Consider the following 22,404-nt stretch of genomic DNA (forward strand, 5'->3'; position numbering starts at 1 on the left):
AAAATTCAGATTTCAATCCTGCAAATTTTGAAGAAATTGCATTTATATCAAATACACATTTTAAACTTTGCACATTTCTCTTCTATGTGCAAATTTTTAACGAGAATATTTCAACGTAGCACTGCTTTATACTTTTAATAATTTTAGAAGTTTGACAAACGTGCAAATTTTAATTTTTAGTTTAAAAAATGGGTTTTATTTTTGCTTAGGATACACAAGATTATTGTTCCGAGCGTAATAAAATTATCCATTCAGAAAGATTAATGCGGCTGTCTCTTTCTCATTCTCCTACGAGGTCAGCGATAGTCACGCGAGTTTACTTCAGACGCATGTGCGCGAGCTCGCCGCAAAGTCCCGATGCGCAGCTAATAAGATGACGATTGAGTAACAGATAGTTCCCAGCGACTTCTATTTGCATCTGATGTCCGGTATCTGTCAGTCGCGCACGCAAGCATTCGCTCCGACAACTGTTTATGTTAATAAAGGCTCATCGTCGCGTAAAAAGTCATTCGCCGCGGTATGCTGCGCGATTCTAAATAAACGCGCGCGTGACTGTAAATAAACCGTCGGCGTCTTTTCTCTCTTGAGAGATGCCTCGTGCGAAACGTGAGTTTATCGATCGGATAAGTCAATGCGAACGGAGCTGCATAATGATTTAATAATGGCGTATAAATTGCAGTTCTACAATTTTTACCTCCAAATTAATTTAATGTCGATATCGCATCACTGAAACTTTCGTAACTGACAGCTCACCGATCATTTACATAATAATACTTATTATTGTTTTTACCGATCTTAGTAATATCGCCATTGCCGCATAATCCAGAGTCCGACGAATAAAGTAAAAACTTTGAGGAAGAAGAAAAAAAAAAGAGTAAGATTACATGGCGAAGGACTTATTTAACCCGACGACGCGAACGCCGTCGTTTCGTCGAGCATGATTATCGTCATGCGGATAATTACAGGAGAGGGAGCAAGTGCAACGGGAACAAAAACTCGGCCAAGAAAGGCAACTAAGCGAGGAGAGATTTATTTCGTGCTGACCGACTCGCGCCGGCACGGGCGTATTCCGCCCGAGTCTCATTATTGTACATGCACGGCCGTACGTTGCTCGTGACCGATTTTTTTTTCGTTTTTCGCCGCGCGCAGCGATTGCACGTCAACGGCATTTGTTTATAGCTCGTCCGTGCGTTTACCCGGAGAAAAGTGGAGCCCCGTAAAATAAATTACGACCGCACGCCGCATTTCACCGACACGTCGGAAATATCGGGCCCTCCTTTGTCGAAGTGGAGTTGCGTGAAAAAAAAAAAGAACGACCGAGACGAGAACTTGAAATTCCTTTGCTGCATTGTGCATTTGTGTCACGCTTTGAAAATTTCAGATTATTCCTATAGATACGTACGCCTGAGCCATGAACGCGTCGAGAATAATTTGAGCGTTCTATATTTTAGTTTAATTAAATTTAATTGAACGTAAAATATCATGTTACGTTTAAATTAGCAAGAAAATCGGATCTAATTGCATTGTGCGAATTATACACAATCGTTGCGTGTACGTGGTGATTTACTCATTTTAATTAAGCTCGCTTGATTCAAAGTTAAACATGACAAATGATAATAAACGCACTTATCTCAATGGCGATTCGAAAATATCCTCTCGATGAACGCTAATGAAGAATGAATACAAACCTCGCAAGTTACCAACATCCGTGAAAGGATTACGTATGCGAGTAACGTACACCGATGCGATTACGTTTTGTGCGATGACGTCGTCTCAAAGAGAATATTTCCATAGTTGTCAAAAGCGCATCTCCCGCCGTGTTTCGCGATTATTTACGCGACTCAATCAAGCCGAGAAATAATGTCAAGGTCCTGGCATTGCGAACAAAGTTGCTCGCTCTCACGTTTTACATTCATAAAAACCTCTCACGTACCTTAAAGGCAAGCACGAATGAAATGTGTAATGCATGAATATTTCAGGCAAGATCAAAAGAAGCGTTATTTTTCAGGGATCAAAATTTTGGAAGAAAACGAAATATATATTCGACAACGCGCATTGAATATTACATTGTTACGCGAGTTTATACTTTCTAGTAACACTAGCGCGGAGAATAGCTGAAAGAAACCTAGGAGTGACTCGCTACATCTCTATTTCCACGAATTTCGTAGATATGCCTCGGAGCTTTCTAGCTTCTAGGCGGACGGGAGAAATAACTGTTTAATGATTCGATGAGAAATCTGTTACTTATGTTAAATGCCGGCAGCTGCATCCACACGTGAGGCATTATGGGAATGCACGCATTCCTACAAGGCCCTAGAAACCTATTAAGAAAAGAATGAAATCACGATTAAATACGTGCAAACATTAGCGCTAAATTCCTGCGATAACTGTTTTCTATTAACTTGCAATTTTTTAAAATATTTATTTAAAATATTTATTACTATTATAAAAATATTGATGAATAATTATTTATAATTACAAGATAATCGTTTTAATACTTTTTTTATCGCGTACATCATTGAAGAAATGTGAAGTGTTGATTTTGTAATGAAGTGATGATGAAGTTTTGAATTTTAAGTGATATCGTGTTGTTTTCAACGTTTTGCTATCGCGAATTACGTTGCGTATTAACGTAGGAACGACGCACCGGCACTTACCGTGCTAAATACTCTTTTGTTACAAACCAAATAGACTGGATGTTGCAAGGCGTTATGTAATGGTGCACATGTGCATCGACACACATGTGGACGTCAGTTAGGAAAAAAGACGAAGATGGGAGTTATTTGCACCTGCTGTTGCATTCTCGAATCGCGCATGTAATATTATATGGAAATATCTGGTTAACGGCTGGAAATGAGTCGGGATGTCGATGTCATCGACAGTAAAAGGCGAGCCCACGCAAATTAGGGTTATTACGTACTGTTGGTTTTACGTAAATTACTTGAAGGAGCGTTCTATTACCAACTTAGTATAATTATATGTTTCTACTCTCTCTTCATTAATTATTATAAGATTAAGCAGATATTTTTTATATTTATGGCCAATTAATTAAATAATTTATGCCACGCGATATTTTAGCATTAGTGCATTTCTGACGTAAAATATTACGCGATTCTGACAATTGCGCAAATCTCTCCGAGAGCAAACAACATTTATAGGCGTCGTGCGTTACGTGTCGACTGTTAATCGAAATGTAAACGACGATGGCAGGCGAAACTATCTCCCCGCGCGTTTTCACTATCACTTTAGAGCACCGAGCGTGTTATCGCAGCGAGTAGGTGTATCGGTCGTAAAGCGCGGTTAAATCACGCTTTTACTCGTTCCGTGGAAACGGCGTTTACGCGATCTTCGCTTAATGGCAAGCTAATCCCGGGGCAATTACGACCGGTCTGTGTAATTCAGCCCGTCAGAGCACTAATTACGCGAAACGGAAAGAATCGCACACGCGCGCCGGAGGCTGCGCGCCGCCGTTCCTGAAAAAGATATGAGCGCAAAAGCGGGCGTGGAACGCCGCGAGATACCCTCGCATCCGCATGCTATTGCATTTACAAAGTGTTTGTTATGATCGGTGCGCACTGCAATTATTCATGTCACTCCGCCAGTAAAGCTATTTCGCGTAGTATCTGAACATTAATCAAATTTTCATAAATTCTCTCTAGATTTAAATCTACTTTCGCCGCATTATCGATTTTAATTTATTAATTTAGGTTTGTGAATTATGTATCACATGTTTTTTTTTACATTCAACGAATGCAATCATTCCAATTGCAGATAAAAGCTTCTATCTTAATTTAAAGAAAATTATTCTTGGCAACTGAATAAGCTAGAGTAAAATTGGCGCAAATAAGCTTTGATGCTAAAATTGTTGCGAATGAAATGGGAAGAAAATTGTGGGTCAACCGCGTCGACTTTATGACATTTTAGGCTTGCGCGGTTTCGTTTACACGGGTCGCTTATCAAAGGCGAAAGCATTGAATTGCCGATCGCTTATGCACTCTCTAACCGTTAATAATATCTCCTGCATTGCGCTTGCGGACATGACCACACCGCTGTCAATCGTAATGATCGTGACTCGATGTTTAGCATACGCGCGCTTTCAAATGAGACGGTGCACGCGCTTGTCGGAGATTTGTATGCGGGAAAGATTAGAGTAGTTAACCGGCAACATGTCCGTGGCACGATAACGTCATCTGTGCGTCGTTTCTAACGTTCCTAACGTTTGTGCCTAAAAATACATTTCCCCTTTACGATAAAAATCAGTCCTTTGTGATTTAAAGTGAGCGTGCCACTTCGTTGATATAACGAAATGGTTTGCGGCTTAAACCGCGTCAAAGTTTACGTGTGAAAGTAACAAACTAATCATAATGTGCCGAAAGATTAAACGCGCTTATCGCAGGGGTGTCCGATAACGTGCTTGATACACATAACAGATAAGCTATAATGCAGAGCATACCTGGAATATAAATAACGATGCAATCGGTCATAAATAGACGCTTCATAATGCCGCGCTGCAATATGCAAATCGGAACCTGTGGGTGTTTGTGCCTGCGATCGAAATACGATAATCATACCGTGCCAAGCTGATTGCTCTGATATCAGTACCCCTCGGGGGGTAAATTGACGCGATCGTTGGACATAGCGACATCACGATAATAATTGCTTAGAAGAAATATTAAATCAATAATCTTTAATTTCATCTTTCGTCGCGTTATTAGATTGTCCATTCAACGATAAAAAGATAAAATAGTAAAAGTTTAATCTTAGCGTCGTGAGAAAAAGTCTTGAAAGCAACGGTAAAATCGGGAATCGTTTTATTAACGCGACTATCGCGCTATTATGCGACATAAATGCCATTTCGTTGCGACATTAACGCGCCATTCCTAACAAGGGTTTATCGTAAAACAATAACACGATCGACCTCATGTAGCATGGGTTATTGACTCTTCGGTGGACGTCGACCAAAGACTAGCGGTTGGCCGATGTGCAACAAAGCATGCGGCATGCACGAAATAATTATTCAATTAAATCAATAAACGCATTAACGAGAGACTCGCGGTGCCCCGCGTTTGCGAAATAATAACGCAACGCCGTGAAATCACCATCCGCTGATCCCGGACTCTCATTAGCATATCACATAAATTTAATTCTAAACTATATATCGTTAAGTAATTAATCTCCTGCAGAAATCACATGCGCTCGGGCTTAGATTCTAAGATTCTTATCCTTTCGGCCTTCGTAACATAATAATCTTTTAGCACGCATAATATTCCGAACTGAAACATTTGCGAAATATTAATTTTCTTTTCATAAAGCATCAAACTCTATTCATCATAATTTTAAGATAACAATGGAAAAGTCTTAATCGATTTGAGTAAATCATTAATTTGTTCAGTCACAGTCTGCAAATAACTTTTACAAAATTAGACACACTGCAATAAATACTATTTTAATTTATTGCTTTCATATTATCGTAAGATAAGGATCTCATAAATTAGTAATGAAGAGAGTCGTTATTCATATTTCCTGTTTTATTAATTATAAAACGTCTACCTACATATAAGCTTACATATAAGCCGACGCATTAAACATCCTTGATGGCATCCCTGCGAATACAAAACCCTCGTTTCTCACAGTGGCGTCTTCCTTCATCTCGCGCTCTCCTCAGGTAAAGCCGTTTGCGCACGGATCTACCTGTTTATACAGATATAAAAATGACCCACTAACCTGTCAGTCCTCGCCATCCTCGTTCGGCTCCACCTGCGTCATCGCCGATCTGCGAACAGATCGACACGCGTGCAATCGTACGCTACGGCGGTCGATCGGTCCTGCGCGATTACCGGCGAGATCGGCGCGCGACAATTTCCACGCACACTGGTCCCCGCACAGTCTCGGAGAGGTGACTGGGAGATTCTGAGGACCGACGGTTCTGGTTCACGACTGGTTCTTCTCCTTCTCCTTCGGCCTCTGGCCCCTTCCATCGTGCACGCCGTACGCGGCAAGAGCGCGGAAAAAGAGACGCGGGTAATGCGCGGTTATGCGCACGGCGGAGAATCGAAGAGAGAAGGAAGAGAAGGCGGATGAGGATGCTGGGGCTCGACAGGTTGCCCCGTGTGTACCCGCGGTAAAGGGACGGGACGGGGTGGAAGCTCTTCTCGGACCCATCGCTCGCCGCAGGGAAGTCGATCGGTAGGATCAGGGACGGATTTGCGGATTTCGCATCTGCCACGAAGTTTCTTGTCGCTCGTTCTAGAATATTCCAAGTTTACTGTTCATTTTGTTTGGAGAATTTGAAATATGAAGAGTTTGCCAATATTTTTCAATGTACGTTCGATCAATTTTTACTTTTGGAATTTGTAAGATATTTTATATCTATTTTACACCTATTTTATTTCTTCGTCGTCTAAAAGGATGCTTTAGCTATTTTCTGGGACAAATAAGAATTTTCTTGAACCTTCGGGTCTGATCGGATCACATCGATGCCAGATAGAGTGTAAAGTCTGCAAAACTAACGTGACCTAACGAGATAAAGGAAAAAAATATTTATGTGCTGAAATTGAAATCGGGATTTATTACCTTCTCGTCACGCGAACAAATGTTTGAAGAATATAAATTGGCTTAGCGAGCAGTAAATATCGCGTTTAAAATTTACTTCAAGGATTAGCCGTATAGCTTACGTCAGCGTATCATCTGATTCGTGTAATGAATAGCTTTTATACTCCCTTGCGAATAATCCGAAGCGAAAAGAACGTGCGAAGGAAGGGACCGGTGACGCCAAGGTTCCGGTAAGAAAAAAAAGCATTCGTCTGGCAAATCTTCGGCCCTGAATAGGGCCCTTCAAGACTTTACACCCCACCACCTGGCACCGACGTGACCCGACGAAGTCCGTGAAGGTTCGTACCTTTGTCCCAGGTAGAAAACCGATAACCTCGGAGAGAGATGAAAGACTGCGTTCTAGTGTGAAAATATTATTTTTGACGGAAATCTATCGCTAAAGTTGCGTAATTTTTGTCTTGTTAGTAAAAAATTTATTTCGAACAATTTATTTAATTGGCAAATTTATTTCGCCAGCAAAACGCTTTGTTTCGCGCCAAAATTTGTGCTAATAATTATTAATATTGATTGCACGGTGACCTACAATATGTAATAATTTTGGATGAAATATTACATGAAGTACGAAATGGTAGCGGAAATAATTTAAAAAGTAATCATTAACGGGTGATAGCGCTTGATGATGATTTGTTCGTGCCAAGTGCCAAAGTCAACAAAGTCTAATAAAGCAACGGCAACAGCGGTGGCAATGACCTGCAAGAACGCGAATTCAACTACACGATCGGCTCCAGCTGGTGCACTTGCATAGGCAACAAATGGCTCTCACCCCAATATCTCAAGTTACTATTTAACTATCTTTATTCACGCTCTGTTTGCAATGCATTTGAGCCAAAAAATTTAACACATACGAACTTTGATTATTATTTTATTAATTAATCACTAACTAATCAGGCATTTAAGATAATTATTAACACAGATAATGAATTTAACATAATTTTGAACAACAATCGATTTATAAGAAATTGTCAGTGAATTGATTTTTTTTTATATATTATCATTGTACCAATAATATAATTTACTCTATCTACAGGATTTGTCACGCGTTAAACTGTTTTGGTAATTAAATCTTCAATCCGCGCGTAAAATAGCCTTTTTCTTTCCATTTGCACGCAGCAAGTCGATTAGGTCCAGCTGGAGCACTCTACGCAGTCATACAAATAGATCTTGCGCTCGTACCTCACGGCGATGCTATCTTCGTGCGTTGAATCGTTGTTCCGTATTTAAAGAGCGCAGGTCAAGTACCCGCGCTAAACATTCAGACATCATATCCGCGTATAACACTGAGTAATCGTACACACAATTATTATACTTCCTTAATCTTTCACAAAATGTCCACAAAATTCTGAAATCATAGATCAAACAGAAATTATCCGTGACGCATACATTTACATATTTCCATCACTGTGTATTATAATATTTCAATTCGCCACATGTTATGCTAAATATATAATTTCCCTCGATAATGACAGTTATTAAGTCACTCTTTCAACACTGCGCTTTCGATTCCAATATGCGCGTACCTCAGCCGATAGTCGGTGAATGAAAAAAAATCTGGAATTCCCAGTGGGTGGACCAGTTCTCCATTCCCGAAGATCTGTGCATGACCGCCGTGTCCTTTCACGATGGACATGCGTATCGCTCCTTCTTACAGCAAGTTTTACAAAAATTGCCGAGCACAGATTCGATCATTTTTTTTTTTTCGCTTCCCGTCCAGTTCTTTCACTTTTACATGTTGCTTCGAAATTATTCCTTAAACAGTCATCCAATTTCATACTTTGTAAAGCTATTAACTTGAAAATTAAACATACTTTTTAATTATCCAATTTGTCATACAAATAACATACTTTATTATATATTAATTTTTATTATGCATTTATTTTTAAAGCAACATAATATATGAATGGGGGGAAATATTGCTGAAAGGTTAATAATAGAAATATGATGAGCTATGATTTAGATCGTTTTATTTTCAAAGCTTTTATGCACACGTAACGATCAACTGCGTAACAATACTGTTCCTGGTGATCGTAAAGAAAGTCCTTTCCCTCTCTTTTTCAATGCACACCGTCACGATACATTCAATTCTTCCATGATCATAGTTTCTCTCTCTCTCTCTCTCTCTCTCATTTATTACAATATAAAGTAGTTAAGAATTAAATAGCTATTCGTCCTATATTATATAGAGAATATACCTATATGGTTCGTTTTACACATAGCTTTCTCCTGTAATCAAATGACGAGCGTCGTGAAAATCGCTCGTACGATAAATCGTCGTAATATCTGCTCGAATTATCTCGAGTAAATGTACCGAGGGCATAATCGTAGAACTTTGCACACAGAAACGCACATCGTTAATATCCACAAACATTCTCGACGAAAGAAGCTTAAGGATACGTCGTAATAACGTTTATACAAGATTAGTCCGAGTCGCGTTAGCGCTTCCGACAAAAATCATCGCACACCTCGTTAGCTAGCTTATATTACAGTCGACTATCTTGGCAATATAGGATTACTTCGAGGATCGTCGAGGTCGGATATCAGGAATTACCTTGAATATCCTTCCCGCATCTCTTAATATTATAATTTTACATTAACACTTTTGAATATAGTGAACGAGACCGCGCATAAAGCGTTAGGGATACGTGAATCTTTTTACGTAATACGCAAATAGGAATTTTTTCTTAGGAGTACACAATGTTTGAAAAACATCTGGCCTCTCTCTCTCTCTCTCTCTCTCTCTCTCTCTCTCTCTCTTTTCCTGTAATCAGACATTCATATCTTCTAAGACAAATTTTTCAATTTCAGCGATGAAATACACCGGAAATTTGTCTTTACTCTACGAAAATTGAAATTATACTTATCTCGCGATTTATGCAGATAAAAAAATCTGCAGGATAAAAATATTGCTCTTTAAAATATTCCGAATAAATCACACTTTTAGAATTTGGCTGTTTTATGTTGGTAAATTGTGCTATAGAAAGTCTAAATGTTCAGAAAACTTTTCGTATAAATCGGAAAATTCGTGCATTTGGAAAGATGTATTGCTTCTCAAGTCGTAATGTAATAAAAAATGGTTTTCTAGAAAATTTATAAAAATATTGCGTGATGAATATTAACGTTTCAAGTGACGCGATATTTTAACTGTTCGTGAGAAGAATCGATCGTCGACGACGGTTGAGACTATAGGAAAAATGTTTATTGTACAAATTCTTTCGATGGCGATCGACTAGTAGCAATTACAGGAAAGACGCGAATTACATGATTTACAAACACACGAAATACCTGAGGAGAATGTAATCACGAATGCTAGCGAGTCAAATTGCGCATTGCCTTATTATCATTCGTACATCCTTTCTTTACAATAATACGATCACACTATTTGTTTAATAATTGAGACAGTATTAAAAATTGAAGATCTCTATAGAAAGCTAAGACAAAGATGACTACGAGGCAAAAACATATAACGCATATGTTAACACATATGTTTAAAAAAAGTAAAAGTATCGAGTCGATACATCAAACGCTTTCTCTTCGCTACGAGTTATGCAAGTTTCAAATTAATATTCCACATAGTCTCACTTAGCATTTCAGAAACATCGCCTAAATATACATACGGAACATCGTCGAAAATCATATACGACTTAAGATCGCTTCACTTTCCATGCACGAACTATAACTAGCAACGAGTTGTTTGAATAATGAAAAGGTTTTTTAAACATATTTGTTATGTCGATGTTACAATGACTGCAGATTTGTAACCGTCGAATGATAGAAAGAGTATAATATTTTTTTATCGATTATTTAGCGAAAAACTTGGATGAGTATAGCATGAAAGTTACTAAGAATTTTACTAATATATATATATTTTTATTTTTACTTAATAAATTTAAAATTTTTCAAGGTTTCATCTTACTCCATCATCAAATTTTCATATATTTTCGAGTATCATCTAATTCGAATAATTAATAATTTTTTTCCATACATATAATGGATACTAAATCAGTCTATGAGTAACAAACATTTTATTATACAATAAAAATGCTGCAATCGACGTCATTGTGCATTAATCGAGTTCTACGCCGCGAATGCGATTTCGCACAATATTTCTTACCGCTGATTTTTAAAAAATGTCACGTGAATTTATGTTGTTTATGCGATACATTTAGTAGAATCTTTTCTTTATGGAGGAAGTGCCGAGGAACGCGCTCATCCGATTTCAAAAGGCGGCCGACACTATTTTGGTGTACCTTCTAACTTTACGTGCTCCTGCCAAAACGAAAAAGCGCTCTCGGAAACATAATTGGTGTCGGAATAACTCGTCTTCTGCTCTGGCACGTGTCGAAAATCGCGTTTGTGACAATAACAAAATGTAGCGATAATTACGATAGCAAAGTCACGTTGTGGTATCTACTTTCTCGCTAATCTCTTTCTGCTTCAACCAGAGTATTCGCATTGTGTAAATATTAATAGCGTTTATGTAAATTCACGAATATTAAAATGTAGTATATTGTTCTACAAAATAATTTTTGCTGATTGACATTCGATTTTTAGGATAATCCTTCAGTATCTTTATGCTTTCATGTGACTAGTTTGCAATCTCTGTGCACTTACGTAACTTAGATCACAATGGGTAAATAGAACAATAAAAGTATGCATATTTTAGTCGGTGGCAACGACCTAGTCTCAGTGTCTTGAAAATAATGTATGCCAGCAACCGAATCTATTTTCGAGAGTTTAGTGAAAATTTCTTTAAAATTCATTTAATGAAAATTTTGTTGGAAACTTTATTGTTCAATTTTTCATTTTAATTAAATGTAATGAAAGATTAAATTAAACTTGAAATTAAAATATTAATTATTATAAAATGAATTACTTTTAAAGAAAATTTAATTACAATTCATTAAAACAATTTTAATTATTAAATTAATGAGTATAAAATACCGTACTTTTTAGCACCGAGAAATAATGTTATTACCGATACATATTCTTTTAGAATCCCTCAAAGAACATTTATAAAATAATTGGTTTTGTAGAGCATATTCATACAATTTAAATTTTCGTAATTTCGAAAAATTACGTAATAAATGTTTTGACGTCACATCAATATTACCGACATATTTTTAATTCGTTATGAGTGATATTAATAAAAATTTACACATCAATAAACAAATAGCAGGATTATGAAATCATCATGTGATACAATCTCAAATATTTATCAAATATTAATAATATGTACATGCCGCATTAAATATCGAATCATTGTTATACATAGATAACGCGACATAATGATATCGTATTGTAATACATATTTACAATTAATGATATGTGAAAATAAGTAGAAGTACGCAGCAGGTATGCAGATTTGTCAGGCTCCCGCGACATATCACTCTTCGCACAAAAATTTGTCTACCTACTAGCGCATGCATATGCATAAAAAAAAAGATAAATCGACGAATGGGTGTAAGGTGAGCGGACAAATAAAAAGAGATCGATTTACAAATAAATATAAAACATATATTTAAATTAAATGCCACAAAATATCTTGTTTTGCGATAAATCCGAAGACAGTGTATACCCTTTTTTTTTCGTTTTAATTTCTCCATTTGAAATTACAGTGCCAATGATAATAGATCGGTTATCCTTCTATAATAGTAACACGTGCACGCGTTTCAACAAAGCAATATATACCACCGATATATAAAAAATTAAGTGAACAATTATACCCATTATTTGAAGAGAAAAAAAAATCTATACAAATCTATGTAAAAAAAAAGAGAATTCGCTAAAAGTCACCGACAGTCTAATTCGCCGGCTGAGTCCCCTCCGTATCGTCGATATAGTCAGTCTTAATCAACTTACCACGTATCATCCACCGCACCCCAGTTTCACGCGGATTCGTGACAGAATAATTAAAATACTTCTCGTTTCCTGCCGCGCGCGAGCATTCTACCGAAGCGAGGGAGAGCCGAATTAAAGAAAAATAATTCTCCCTTCGCTTTCACTCTCTTTCCCCTAAAACAAATTTAAACTTTCTTTTTTTAACAAAACGTTTCAGTTTGCGCGAATACGTGTACATCTGAAAAAAATTTTTATCAGAATTTAATTCGGATCGGGGAGTATTTTAAAATTATATCTTTTACCTCCTTTTATTGTCACACGTGAGATAGTTTATACGTAAAAAATATATTTTTTAATATAACTCAATTTTGATTAAAAAAATTAATGCTTCTTTTGATGGGAAAAAACACTTGAGAATTTTAAAAACAATGTCTACGTTCAACCATTTAAAACTCATAATCTCGTGAAATGAATTTCTATAAATTAACTCATTTTCTTTTACACGGTTGATTTACCTTCTGTATTTCGTCAAGTGATTGAAAGCTTCCGAGCACGAATGCACCTTCTTCGTAACACGTACAACTTATAGTTAACGAAAATTATTATTGCTGCTGACTCTCGCTTAGTCGTGGACCGTACTATTATTATTGCTCTGCGGGATACAAAGTTCGATGAGGTGGAAAATTCGCGGCTGCAATCGCTGAGCCACTTTCAGTCGGGAAGCAGATTCTTTAACGGCGCTCGTTATCGGTGTCGCATCGTTTCTCGGGATCGCTCGGTATTTATTGGCATGATCATCTCGCGCTGAGCAATGAACACTAACTGTGGTACATACGCACACAGGTGATTTTCAGGAAAATAGAAAACCGTTCGCACCGCTTCGCGCATCGACGTTAACATTTCGCAACATTTCGTTGGCCCGTTTCAATCGTTCATTTAGAGCTAAATGCAGAAGCTGTCTGATTCGCATTCGGCGAACCAAGCGAACAAAGAAATGAAGTAAGCTGCTTTTAGCGTTAAACGTGGGCGTGCAGTTTTCGTTTCTCATTATCGAATAAAGGAAGCCGACGGATCAGAAGAGCCACATTTAGCGTTAAATGCGATGCCGTGCGAAATATTCGCACGCTATGCGCGCGCGATTATTAAATTAATGAGATATTCGTTAGAGCAGTTGAAGGGTCAATGTCTGTGAGTTACGCTGGATCACTCCTCCTCTCCTCTTTAACGTTCGCACAGATACATGTGTATTATAATACATCGTACGTCCTTACACAACTATGCGGCTAATTGATATCTGTAGGTACGTGGGTAATTAATTAATTGCTTACACGATTTATGTACAAGTTATCACGGTTTCAGGTAGCCGAGAGGATTAGTGGCGATCAGTAAAGCGTCGCTTTATACTACGCGGTAACGAAATTTCAGCGCACTTTTATCGAATACAACACAAACACACTCTTTTGCTCCACTCGTTCCTCAAATAATTATCGCAAATTGGCCTAATTCATCCTTTCCTAAGACTTTTTTTCGCTACGTCGATAAAGAAATTCATTCGTTAACGCACAACTAACGCAGATTTCTTTCCGCGAGATTAGTAAATTCCCCTTCTAAGGCGAAAAAAATTAACAAGAGACGGCACGAGAGCGCACGTACATCAAACCGTGCCGTCTGCGCGAGAAAGAAAACAGAATGCGTTACATTCCTGCCGCCGAACACATAGAGACACATGTACAATTATCCTACGAATCGTTAAGAATTAAATATCACAATCTATGATAAGAAGTTCGCGTATATGCGTCCTGCATGCTGGCTGGCCGCGCGCGCTCCTCGGGAAACTGCAGTGCGCGGAGATGAAAATCAACGAGTACGTACAAAAATAAATAATTGTCTTGGGTGAATACAGCGGGATCGTGTAGCTCACTAATCTGTCTGTTTGGGTCTGCGCGTGGACCTACGTGGTACGCCTGCCATTTGCTTGGACGATCGATCATTCCTTTCACGAACGAAGCGCTGAGAATAATTTCTAGAAACTGAGCTACGATTTTTTGCTCGCCAAATTAATTTGAAATGACTAGTGTATTTTTGGCTCCTTTCCGTGGAAATCTGTAATACGCCGCTGGCATATAATTACATTTGCATTGTGCGCAATGCCGCATTATACGCTCAAACGACATCTCGCACGTATGTGTCTGTAATGTGTGTCTGAGTATAATGTATATATAATGTATGTGTTCAGCGTGTGCATAATGTTCCAACAGATTTCTACCGAAAGGGCGTATAGATGAGATGAATTTATGTTCCACAAAAGTTCGATTCAACCAATTATTATTTTTGACGCTATTGTACGTGCCAATTCAAGATTGATAGAACTAAATTTAGCCACTGGCCTCTTCAATCTCCGTATCAGAACGCAATCCACTCGAAAGAAAATAACATTCTTGATTCGTTTTTGTTCGTATTTACATCACAAAATTAAACGCAGGAACCAAGCTCAAAAATAAATCACTCGGGGCTCCAATTTTCATTGTAGCCTTATAGTAAAAATGGTAAAAAAAAAAAAAGAAAAAAAAAGAAGCGAATGTAACGTTAAATAATGGCGCTTCACGTTCGCTATACATATATATGCAAGAGTGGTAAGAGATCGTGATCGATAAAAAATATATATGTATGTATGTGTGTGTGTGTACATATATATAGTGTATATATATATATTATATATACACACCATATGTACAATCAAAAACTCTCTATATGTCATTCGTATTATGAAGTCATAAGTCAAATTTTTCTTTTATCTACGCAAAGACTGTGTGAACGCTCAACGCGTTTCTATATACAATATGGGACAAGTATATAATCTGCAATCTATTTACAAAGGTCATGCATAATTCAATAATAAATGCGCGGCATTCTATATCGTGAAAAGAATCACATGGTCATAATTTTATCGATCAGTTAAGCTCTAAACATGCGGTTATCAATTTTTCATTTCGCGAAGAGCTCTCTTGTGACGAGAGCAATTTTTTATACTAATTTCCAATAGAAAACTCAATATTTCCTTGAAGAACACTTCAAAAAATTGCATAATAAAGATCCTCGTAGCTTTTATGATGCGAGGAGTCGTGACGTGCGTCGACGAGAGAGAAAAAAAAAAAAAGGACTGAAGGAATGTTCTGCGAACGTCACGAACTATAGAATAAGTCACAACGGTGCACTACGTACTGTGAGAATTCTGTGCGGAAATTTTACATGGGTATTTCGCGGCGTTTTCCATTCGTTTGGTTATTAAGACACGCTTCTCAATCGTTCCCGTCCCTCTCTGTCTCTCTAACCTAATCCCTATCTTACATTGTAAATTCAGCGAGTAAACGGGAGCGGGATGCGCAACCCGTTCCTTTTGTCCGCGGAGTTCCGTGAGTTCAGGTACACGTCCAGACGCGCGATCGTCATGGGTCGTCGAACATCCACGGCGATCCACGACGATCGGGGGGGGAGGGAACTCGCGTTTTGAGGCTAAAAGCTTCGCGCACAAGAGAGGAAGGTCGAAGGTCTCGGCGCGAAAAGAGTCCAGATTAATATCCTAGACCGGCTCCTTCACTCGATCAATTCCGTGATTGCGCGAAGTACTCACATCATGGTGGCGGTAGAAACAAGAACCTTCCCTCCTCGACGGGCTGCGGACGCGGCATCTACTGCGGCGGCGACGACTAGGATGACCACATGGGCGGCGATGGTGAAGAGGGTATCGTGAAAGAAAAGAGGTAGACAAACGACGCCCGCAGCGCACGGTCCTCAGCCCGGGGTGGGTGGGGTCTTGTGTCAGTGAATATTGAAGTTGTACTGCTTGCGGCTGGACGAGATGCGGAGCCACCGGCTGACCGCCAGCGGCTCCGGATGGTAATTCGACCAGGTGATGTCGCCGAAATGAGGATACGGCGACGACGTGGTCGTCGCCTCGACCTGGATCGACGTCGAGAAGTCCTGCGACGATTGGCAGGACGTGAGCAGATCGTGCTGCGACTTTACGTGCCTCTTCTGCTGCCGCGACGACACCGCGTGATTCAGCCTCTTCCCGTTGATCTGACTGGCGTGTTGCTGCTCCAACTGCTCCACCGGCTCGAACAGGTTCAGGCCCGATATGGAGGCCTGCATCTGCTGATAGCTCCTGGCTGGCGACTGCGACGTGTGACTGTTCGGTCGCGATTGTATCTGCATCACTAGCTGCGACTTGGTGTCCTTGGCGGCGGCGGCGGCGTAGACGGGCGAATACATGGACATCGTTTCGGCGTCGATGTCCACCGGAGTTTCGGCCTCGAGCACCGTGGCGACCACCGTGGCCGGTTGCACGCAGGTGGCTGGCAGTGGCGCCGATATGACCGGCATCGCAGACGTCGCGGTGGTGCTCGGTATCAGGGTGGCCACTCCCGGTGATCCCTCGCTGTTACCTGGCAATGGGGAGAGGGAGGGCAGCATCACGGATATCGGCGCCATCATCGAAGCCGACTGCTGCTGCGACCCGCCGCTGCCGCCGCCGCTGGCGACGGTGGAGTTGACCACCAGCGTGGACTCCAGATTCCGCAGCTCCTCCGCGTTGACGAAGTCCTCTTCAAGTTTGGTCTAAAAAAGAGAAGTGTTGGCGACTCGTAGAGTAAGAATCGTAGGGCCCATAGGAGAAGGTGGCGTTTAAGTGCCCAAAAGAAACCATGCCTTACAGGTTTAGTGGAGCCATGCGGGGCCAGACACCGATAAAGCAAATCAACAGCCTGCAATAACAAAAACAGAAAACAAGTATCAACCGACACCCTCTGGCTTAGCGCTGACTCGACTGGGTCGATCGATCCATGTTTGTCAGCAGAATCGCATAATTCTTTGATTTTTTTCTCTTTTTTGTCTCTACGTGATATTTTTACGCTTAGAGAAATCTACGAAAATAGTTATAATTTTTAATATATGTAGAGAGATGAAATATTAAAAATATTTTGCTTCATCTTACGACTAGCAACGTGATACATTAAAAGAAACATATAAAAATAATATATGAATACATTATCTACATTTTTTAATTAAAATTGAAAAATATTTAGAATTAAGATACTCATGACACAATCTTCAGCTTCGCAAGAAAATCATATAGATTGCTAAAGACTTATATTTATGACTTCTGAGAATGCTATCAAATATTCAGATAAACTTTGCTCCCGTGTGAGTAAAACTAATCTGCAAAATATATTATGAAATTGATATAAAGTATCAAGTCTAATACATATTTTTAGGTATCTAATGCTATCTTTATTGTATTATCTTTATTATTTAGCAGTATCTTTATTGAAGATACATAGGAAATTGAAATTCTTCTTGTATTCTTCTTAATCCAGGATATGCCTGGATTTGTTACAATTTTCTGGAATTAACTACAATTTTTAGGATTCTTAAAATAATAGTTTAAACTATTCCTCTCTATTATGACTTTAGGAAATGATATTTCTTCAGCTTCTCAATGTTTAACACTATAACAGTACGTAGAAATGAAAGTTCTTTTCAAAGCACAATATACAAAATAAGAGAAAGGACCAACATCATGCATAATGTCTCAAACTTATCGAAAGGTACACAATAATTTCGACAGAAAGTGAGAAAGCCACAAATTTCTCGTCCGCATCTGTTTTCCTCGAATGCGTCGAAAATAATAATAAAATCTACCCAACGCAAGAGACAAACTGTACTTGTAGAAGTTTATCCCTAATCACACACGTTCAAGCCAAAACTTTCATTTCGTCGCTGCGCCAGCAACCGTGTTTTACTCAGGTTGCTCGCCCAGAGGAGACTAAATATTTATGATCATAATACGACGTGGCAAATGAAGAAGAGTCACACCGACGACACTACAGAGACGGGGGGGAGGACGGTCACAGGGCGAGGAGATCGTGTGAAAAGATTCGAGATACAAAAATTGCGAGGGGGAAAAAAAAAAATAAAAAGACTGTCTGCTTACCTTTGGCAGTGGATACGTGTCTGGCAGCGATAGTACAGGCGGCGAACTTGGTGCTTCCGGCTCGGCGATGGATATCGGGGTGTTAGGGGCAAGGGGATTGTTTAAGCTGGACGCAGCGACGGCGGCGGCGGCGGCGGCGGCGGCGGCGGCGGTAACGGCCGAGGACACGGTGACAGTGCCGGCGACCGTCACCTTCGTCGTCTGCCGACTACTGCCGTTGTTCGGCTGCTCCTTCGCAGCGCGATGCTCCGCGAGCAATTTGTCGAAGGTTTTGCTGCGACCGACGACCGTTCGGCGCATCGAGACAGTGTGAGCCTTGCATGTGAGCGACCTGGTGCACGGCTTGCCGGTCTCCTCGATCCAGACGCCGCAGTGCCGGTCGGGATCGTATTCGCGATCCTTGAGCAACGACCGGTCCGTTTTAAGCCTCTTCCGACGAGGCTGGCCACCTCCGCTACTACTGCTGCCGGGACTTTTCCCCGAACTGTTACCGCCGCTCGTTGACACGCCGACAGCATTTGAAGGACCGGCCACGGTAGAGGAGGTAGTCTGCACTGATATCGTTTCGAGCGGCGATCGAGGTGACGAGGAGATCGGCAGCGTGCTATTTATGGATAGGCTAGGCTGATCCACAGTACGCTTAACGGTCGCATGGTTCAGCTTTGCATTGCCAGCATTGGTGATTGACGAAGATGTAGAGGCGGAAGTGGAGGCTGGTGACTGGGTGGTTTTCTTTAGTTTGGATAACTTGCAGTAGGGAGTTTTCACGGGCGGTTTTGAGGTCGGGGTCGGGGGAGGTGGAAAATTAGCCGTGCCAGAAGGATGACGACTCTCTGTGGCAAAATAGAAGTGTGTTTACAAGTTTTATACCTGCAATGTGCATATCAAGTCGCTAATGAGTTGAGAAAAATTTTCTGACAATTTGTCGGTGTATCTACAAGCCTCAAAATTATAAATTAAATCATTTCTTTTGTACTTTTGTATTACAATATAACAAATTATTCATATTATTTTAATGTAAATTTTAACCGAATAATCATGATTTTATCTACAAAGTTTAAATTTTAATCTTTGATTCAATATATGCTGCTCATACATTATTGATACATGAGAATTTTACATCTTTAATTAGATACAAATATACTTTATTCAAATCTCTTGTATGATAATAAATTTTAAAAATTAAACTATTTTTGCTTATTTCTGGATTTACTGATGATTAAATTTTTTATCCTAATATGTTCTATATAGTTATTAATATTTATATTTGAGGTGTACTTATTGATCTATACATTGCAATATGGACATCATGATTATGTTATACATAAAACAACTTAATTATACTTCATCATTCAAATAATAATTAATGAAATGCGAATACATACCCATGTGTTGAATGAGAGCTTGTGGTTTTACTATAGCATTGCATATTTCACATACTACTCCATAAAATGTGTCTCTCTCTGGGCAGAAGCCATATAAATCAATATCTGGAAAGCATTTAATAAAGTCAATATTGTGTAAGTATAAAGATGAAAGAAACAAATGGTATGCATTATACCTTCTGCAGAAAGTCTTGTGACTGAGCTTGAAGGCTGGACATCTGTTTCTTCATCACCTGAAATGTGTAATATATTTTTATATTAGCAAATATACCAGCAAATATTAGTCAATGTGAAATATTCTTGTTTTTGAACAACTAATAGCTCTTATTTTACACACTGTTTAAATCATAAAATATTTCACCACACATATACTGTATTCCTTAATGCCATAAATGCTTAATATGGCTATAATTAAGACTTAACGCAGATTTATATTTTAATACTGTACGTTAATTCTCCATTATTCACACTAATTCTATCATCAACTATATATTACACCTATTATCTACAGCAAAAGATTATACCATGTTCTACCAACTCCACCAAATAATTTTAATTATCCAAAATACTTTGCAGAATAATTTTTTTTTTTAATTTTTTGAACTCTTTTTAAAGTAAGAAGAATGAGACAAAAGTAAGAAATAGAAGTGAGAAATTTAAGAAATGAGAAATAAAGAACACAACTTTGTGGTTAAGTGAGTTTTATTTTTTTATTTACATCTCGCATACATGCATAATTGCGGTTGCTGTACAAAATTCGTCAGAGTCAAATCCAAGAGAAAGAAATTACATTTATTTCTTTATACGTGCATATACTTCAGTAACAGTGTATCTCCTGTATAAGAGACACCCTCTACAGAATCTACCCGCGCCCATCGTCATGCTCGTAGCAATTGTTTTACTCTCGGCTGCTCAAGAGAGCGTGTTCGCCTCGTTCGAATTACATAATTGCCAGTCCTGAGAAGTCATCGCCGCGAAAATACATGCCGGTTAACGAATGGGGGCACGGGAGGAGAGTAAACGAGAAATCACAACGTGCGTTTGTCGCTCCCCCGTGCCCCCGAATACACCGTAATCACAACACCCCCTTCGGCGTTACCCTCCCCCCCGCCCCGTGCGCGCGCCTCGTGTCATGCTGCCGTCAATCGGACAAAGGAGAGCGTTGAAGTGAGGTTAGGTACACGCGCCTCCGACGCCCGTCGCCGTCGTGCGGCCGCGACGGGCGTGCGGGCGGCGGCGTCGCGGATGGACAGATTGAGCGCACTTACTCAGCGGCTTGTCCCGTCCGATTCTTTCGATCCAGCTGGACCACGGCTGGCCGTGAAAGAATGTTGGGCTGTCACTTCCCGACATTGCCAATGGCGCTCGCGTTCTGAGTGAAACACGGCGCTGGTCCTCTCCGCGTGTATATAGCGTGGCGAGAGTGTTTTTCGGGGGGGCCGGGCCGCGTGGACTGTCAGGTGCGGCGCGACGATACACTCCACGCTATATCTACTACTCCGTCCCTCTCGCTCCCCCTCGTCTCTCACGTTCTCCGTCGCTCTTTCCGCGTGTGCGTGTCGCACCAGACGCATTTGCCTCCTTCTCCTTGTGCTCTTGTTCACGACTCCCTCTCTCCCGCCGACTAATCACCGAGTCCACCGAGTATATATATTAGCACGTGCAACGAGATGCGGTCTCGAACGTAAATTTCGGAGACGAGCGTATAACGCGCGACGCGTCGTCGCGCGTTCGGGATGCTGCGCTCTGCCGTCGTAGGCTGCGTTTCCGCGTGGCTCCGCTGCCACCGAGTAACACACACACTTCCGTGAACCTCACGCGCGCACGACGAACACTGCGATCGGGATGGCGGCATTGGCCAACCAGGGCTTGACGTCACGAGCCGCCGTGAGCGCGATCAACGTGCGCAGAGCGTCCAGCCAATTGCAGCGGTGCAACTCACATACGGCGCTGCGCACGGCTCATTAGCGTGCCGACCGTCTTGCACGGCAGGTGGATCGTATCGTGCGCTCGCGGCGCTGCTCCGGTGTCATTCACATGCATGATTCCATTGATAAATTTGTGTTGAATGTAAACTATGCGATAACATCGCCCCATCTCAACAAATTCATTGTTTCGACAAAATTAACCATCTATGTTCTATGTTATAGTATATTTCTGCAATAATATTCCATTATTAAATAATATATCATATTTTTAGAATATATTGAGAAGAAAATATTAAATACTAATTCTAATTTTTCCGCTCTAAGAAAAACTATTATAATAGCTTTTAAAAATTTTGTATCTGCAATGACGTCATTGAGTCGCTAAACAAACTTTAATACTCGCTTTGATAATACTATTTGGAATTTGTATAATCATGTTAATTTACGTACATTTTATATCTTCTATCTTATCTTCTATTTTATCTTCTAATTCTATAGGAAAGAGATTATTGTTTTCAGAACAAAGTAATATATTCTGTTACAGCAATAGCGCTTTTTATTTGACTTTAAAAGATTAATAAATAAAAAATGTTTAAGCTTGGACATAACAAAATACAACAATATAAAACTATATTAAAATACATTATTATAC

At 39.8% G+C, this 22,404-nt stretch overlaps 3 protein-coding genes across 5 annotated transcripts in view; 1 reads left to right on the forward strand and 2 right to left on the reverse strand.

The window, feature by feature from the left end:
- Positions 1 to 5,908, reverse strand: part of Kank (kank) — a 34,984-nt gene extending 29,076 nt beyond the window's left edge. For both annotated transcript variants that reach the window (XM_067353021.1, XM_012366022.2), the window contains exon 1: positions 5,725 to 5,908. The gene's annotated coding sequence lies outside the window, so the exon portion shown is untranslated. The remainder of the gene's footprint in view (positions 1 to 5,724) is intronic.
- The window catches only part of LOC105671677 (uncharacterized), a 51,637-nt gene that overhangs the window by 18,769 nt on the left and 10,464 nt on the right, over positions 1 to 22,404 (forward strand). The window lies entirely within an intron of this gene.
- LOC105671674 (ataxin-7-like protein 1) lies at positions 8,557 to 22,304 on the reverse strand. Of its 2 annotated transcripts, XM_012366027.2 has the most exons (6): positions 21,093 to 22,304; positions 20,001 to 20,057; positions 19,825 to 19,929; positions 18,440 to 19,272; positions 17,160 to 17,210; positions 8,557 to 17,064 (listed from the first exon to the last, which is right to left on the reverse strand). In XM_012366027.2, exons 1-6 carry the CDS (start codon positions 21,175 to 21,177, stop codon positions 16,267 to 16,269), a joined length of 1,929 nt encoding a protein of 642 aa, XP_012221450.2. In that variant the 5' UTR covers positions 21,178 to 22,304; the 3' UTR covers positions 8,557 to 16,266. The 2 variants fall into 2 exon arrangements, with proteins under 2 accessions (XP_012221450.2, XP_012221451.2); XM_012366028.2 differs by lacking the exon at positions 17,160 to 17,210.

This window comes from Linepithema humile, chromosome 4, assembly GCF_040581485.1.
Source record: "Linepithema humile isolate Giens D197 chromosome 4, Lhum_UNIL_v1.0, whole genome shotgun sequence".
Taxonomy (NCBI): domain Eukaryota; kingdom Metazoa; phylum Arthropoda; class Insecta; order Hymenoptera; family Formicidae; genus Linepithema; species Linepithema humile.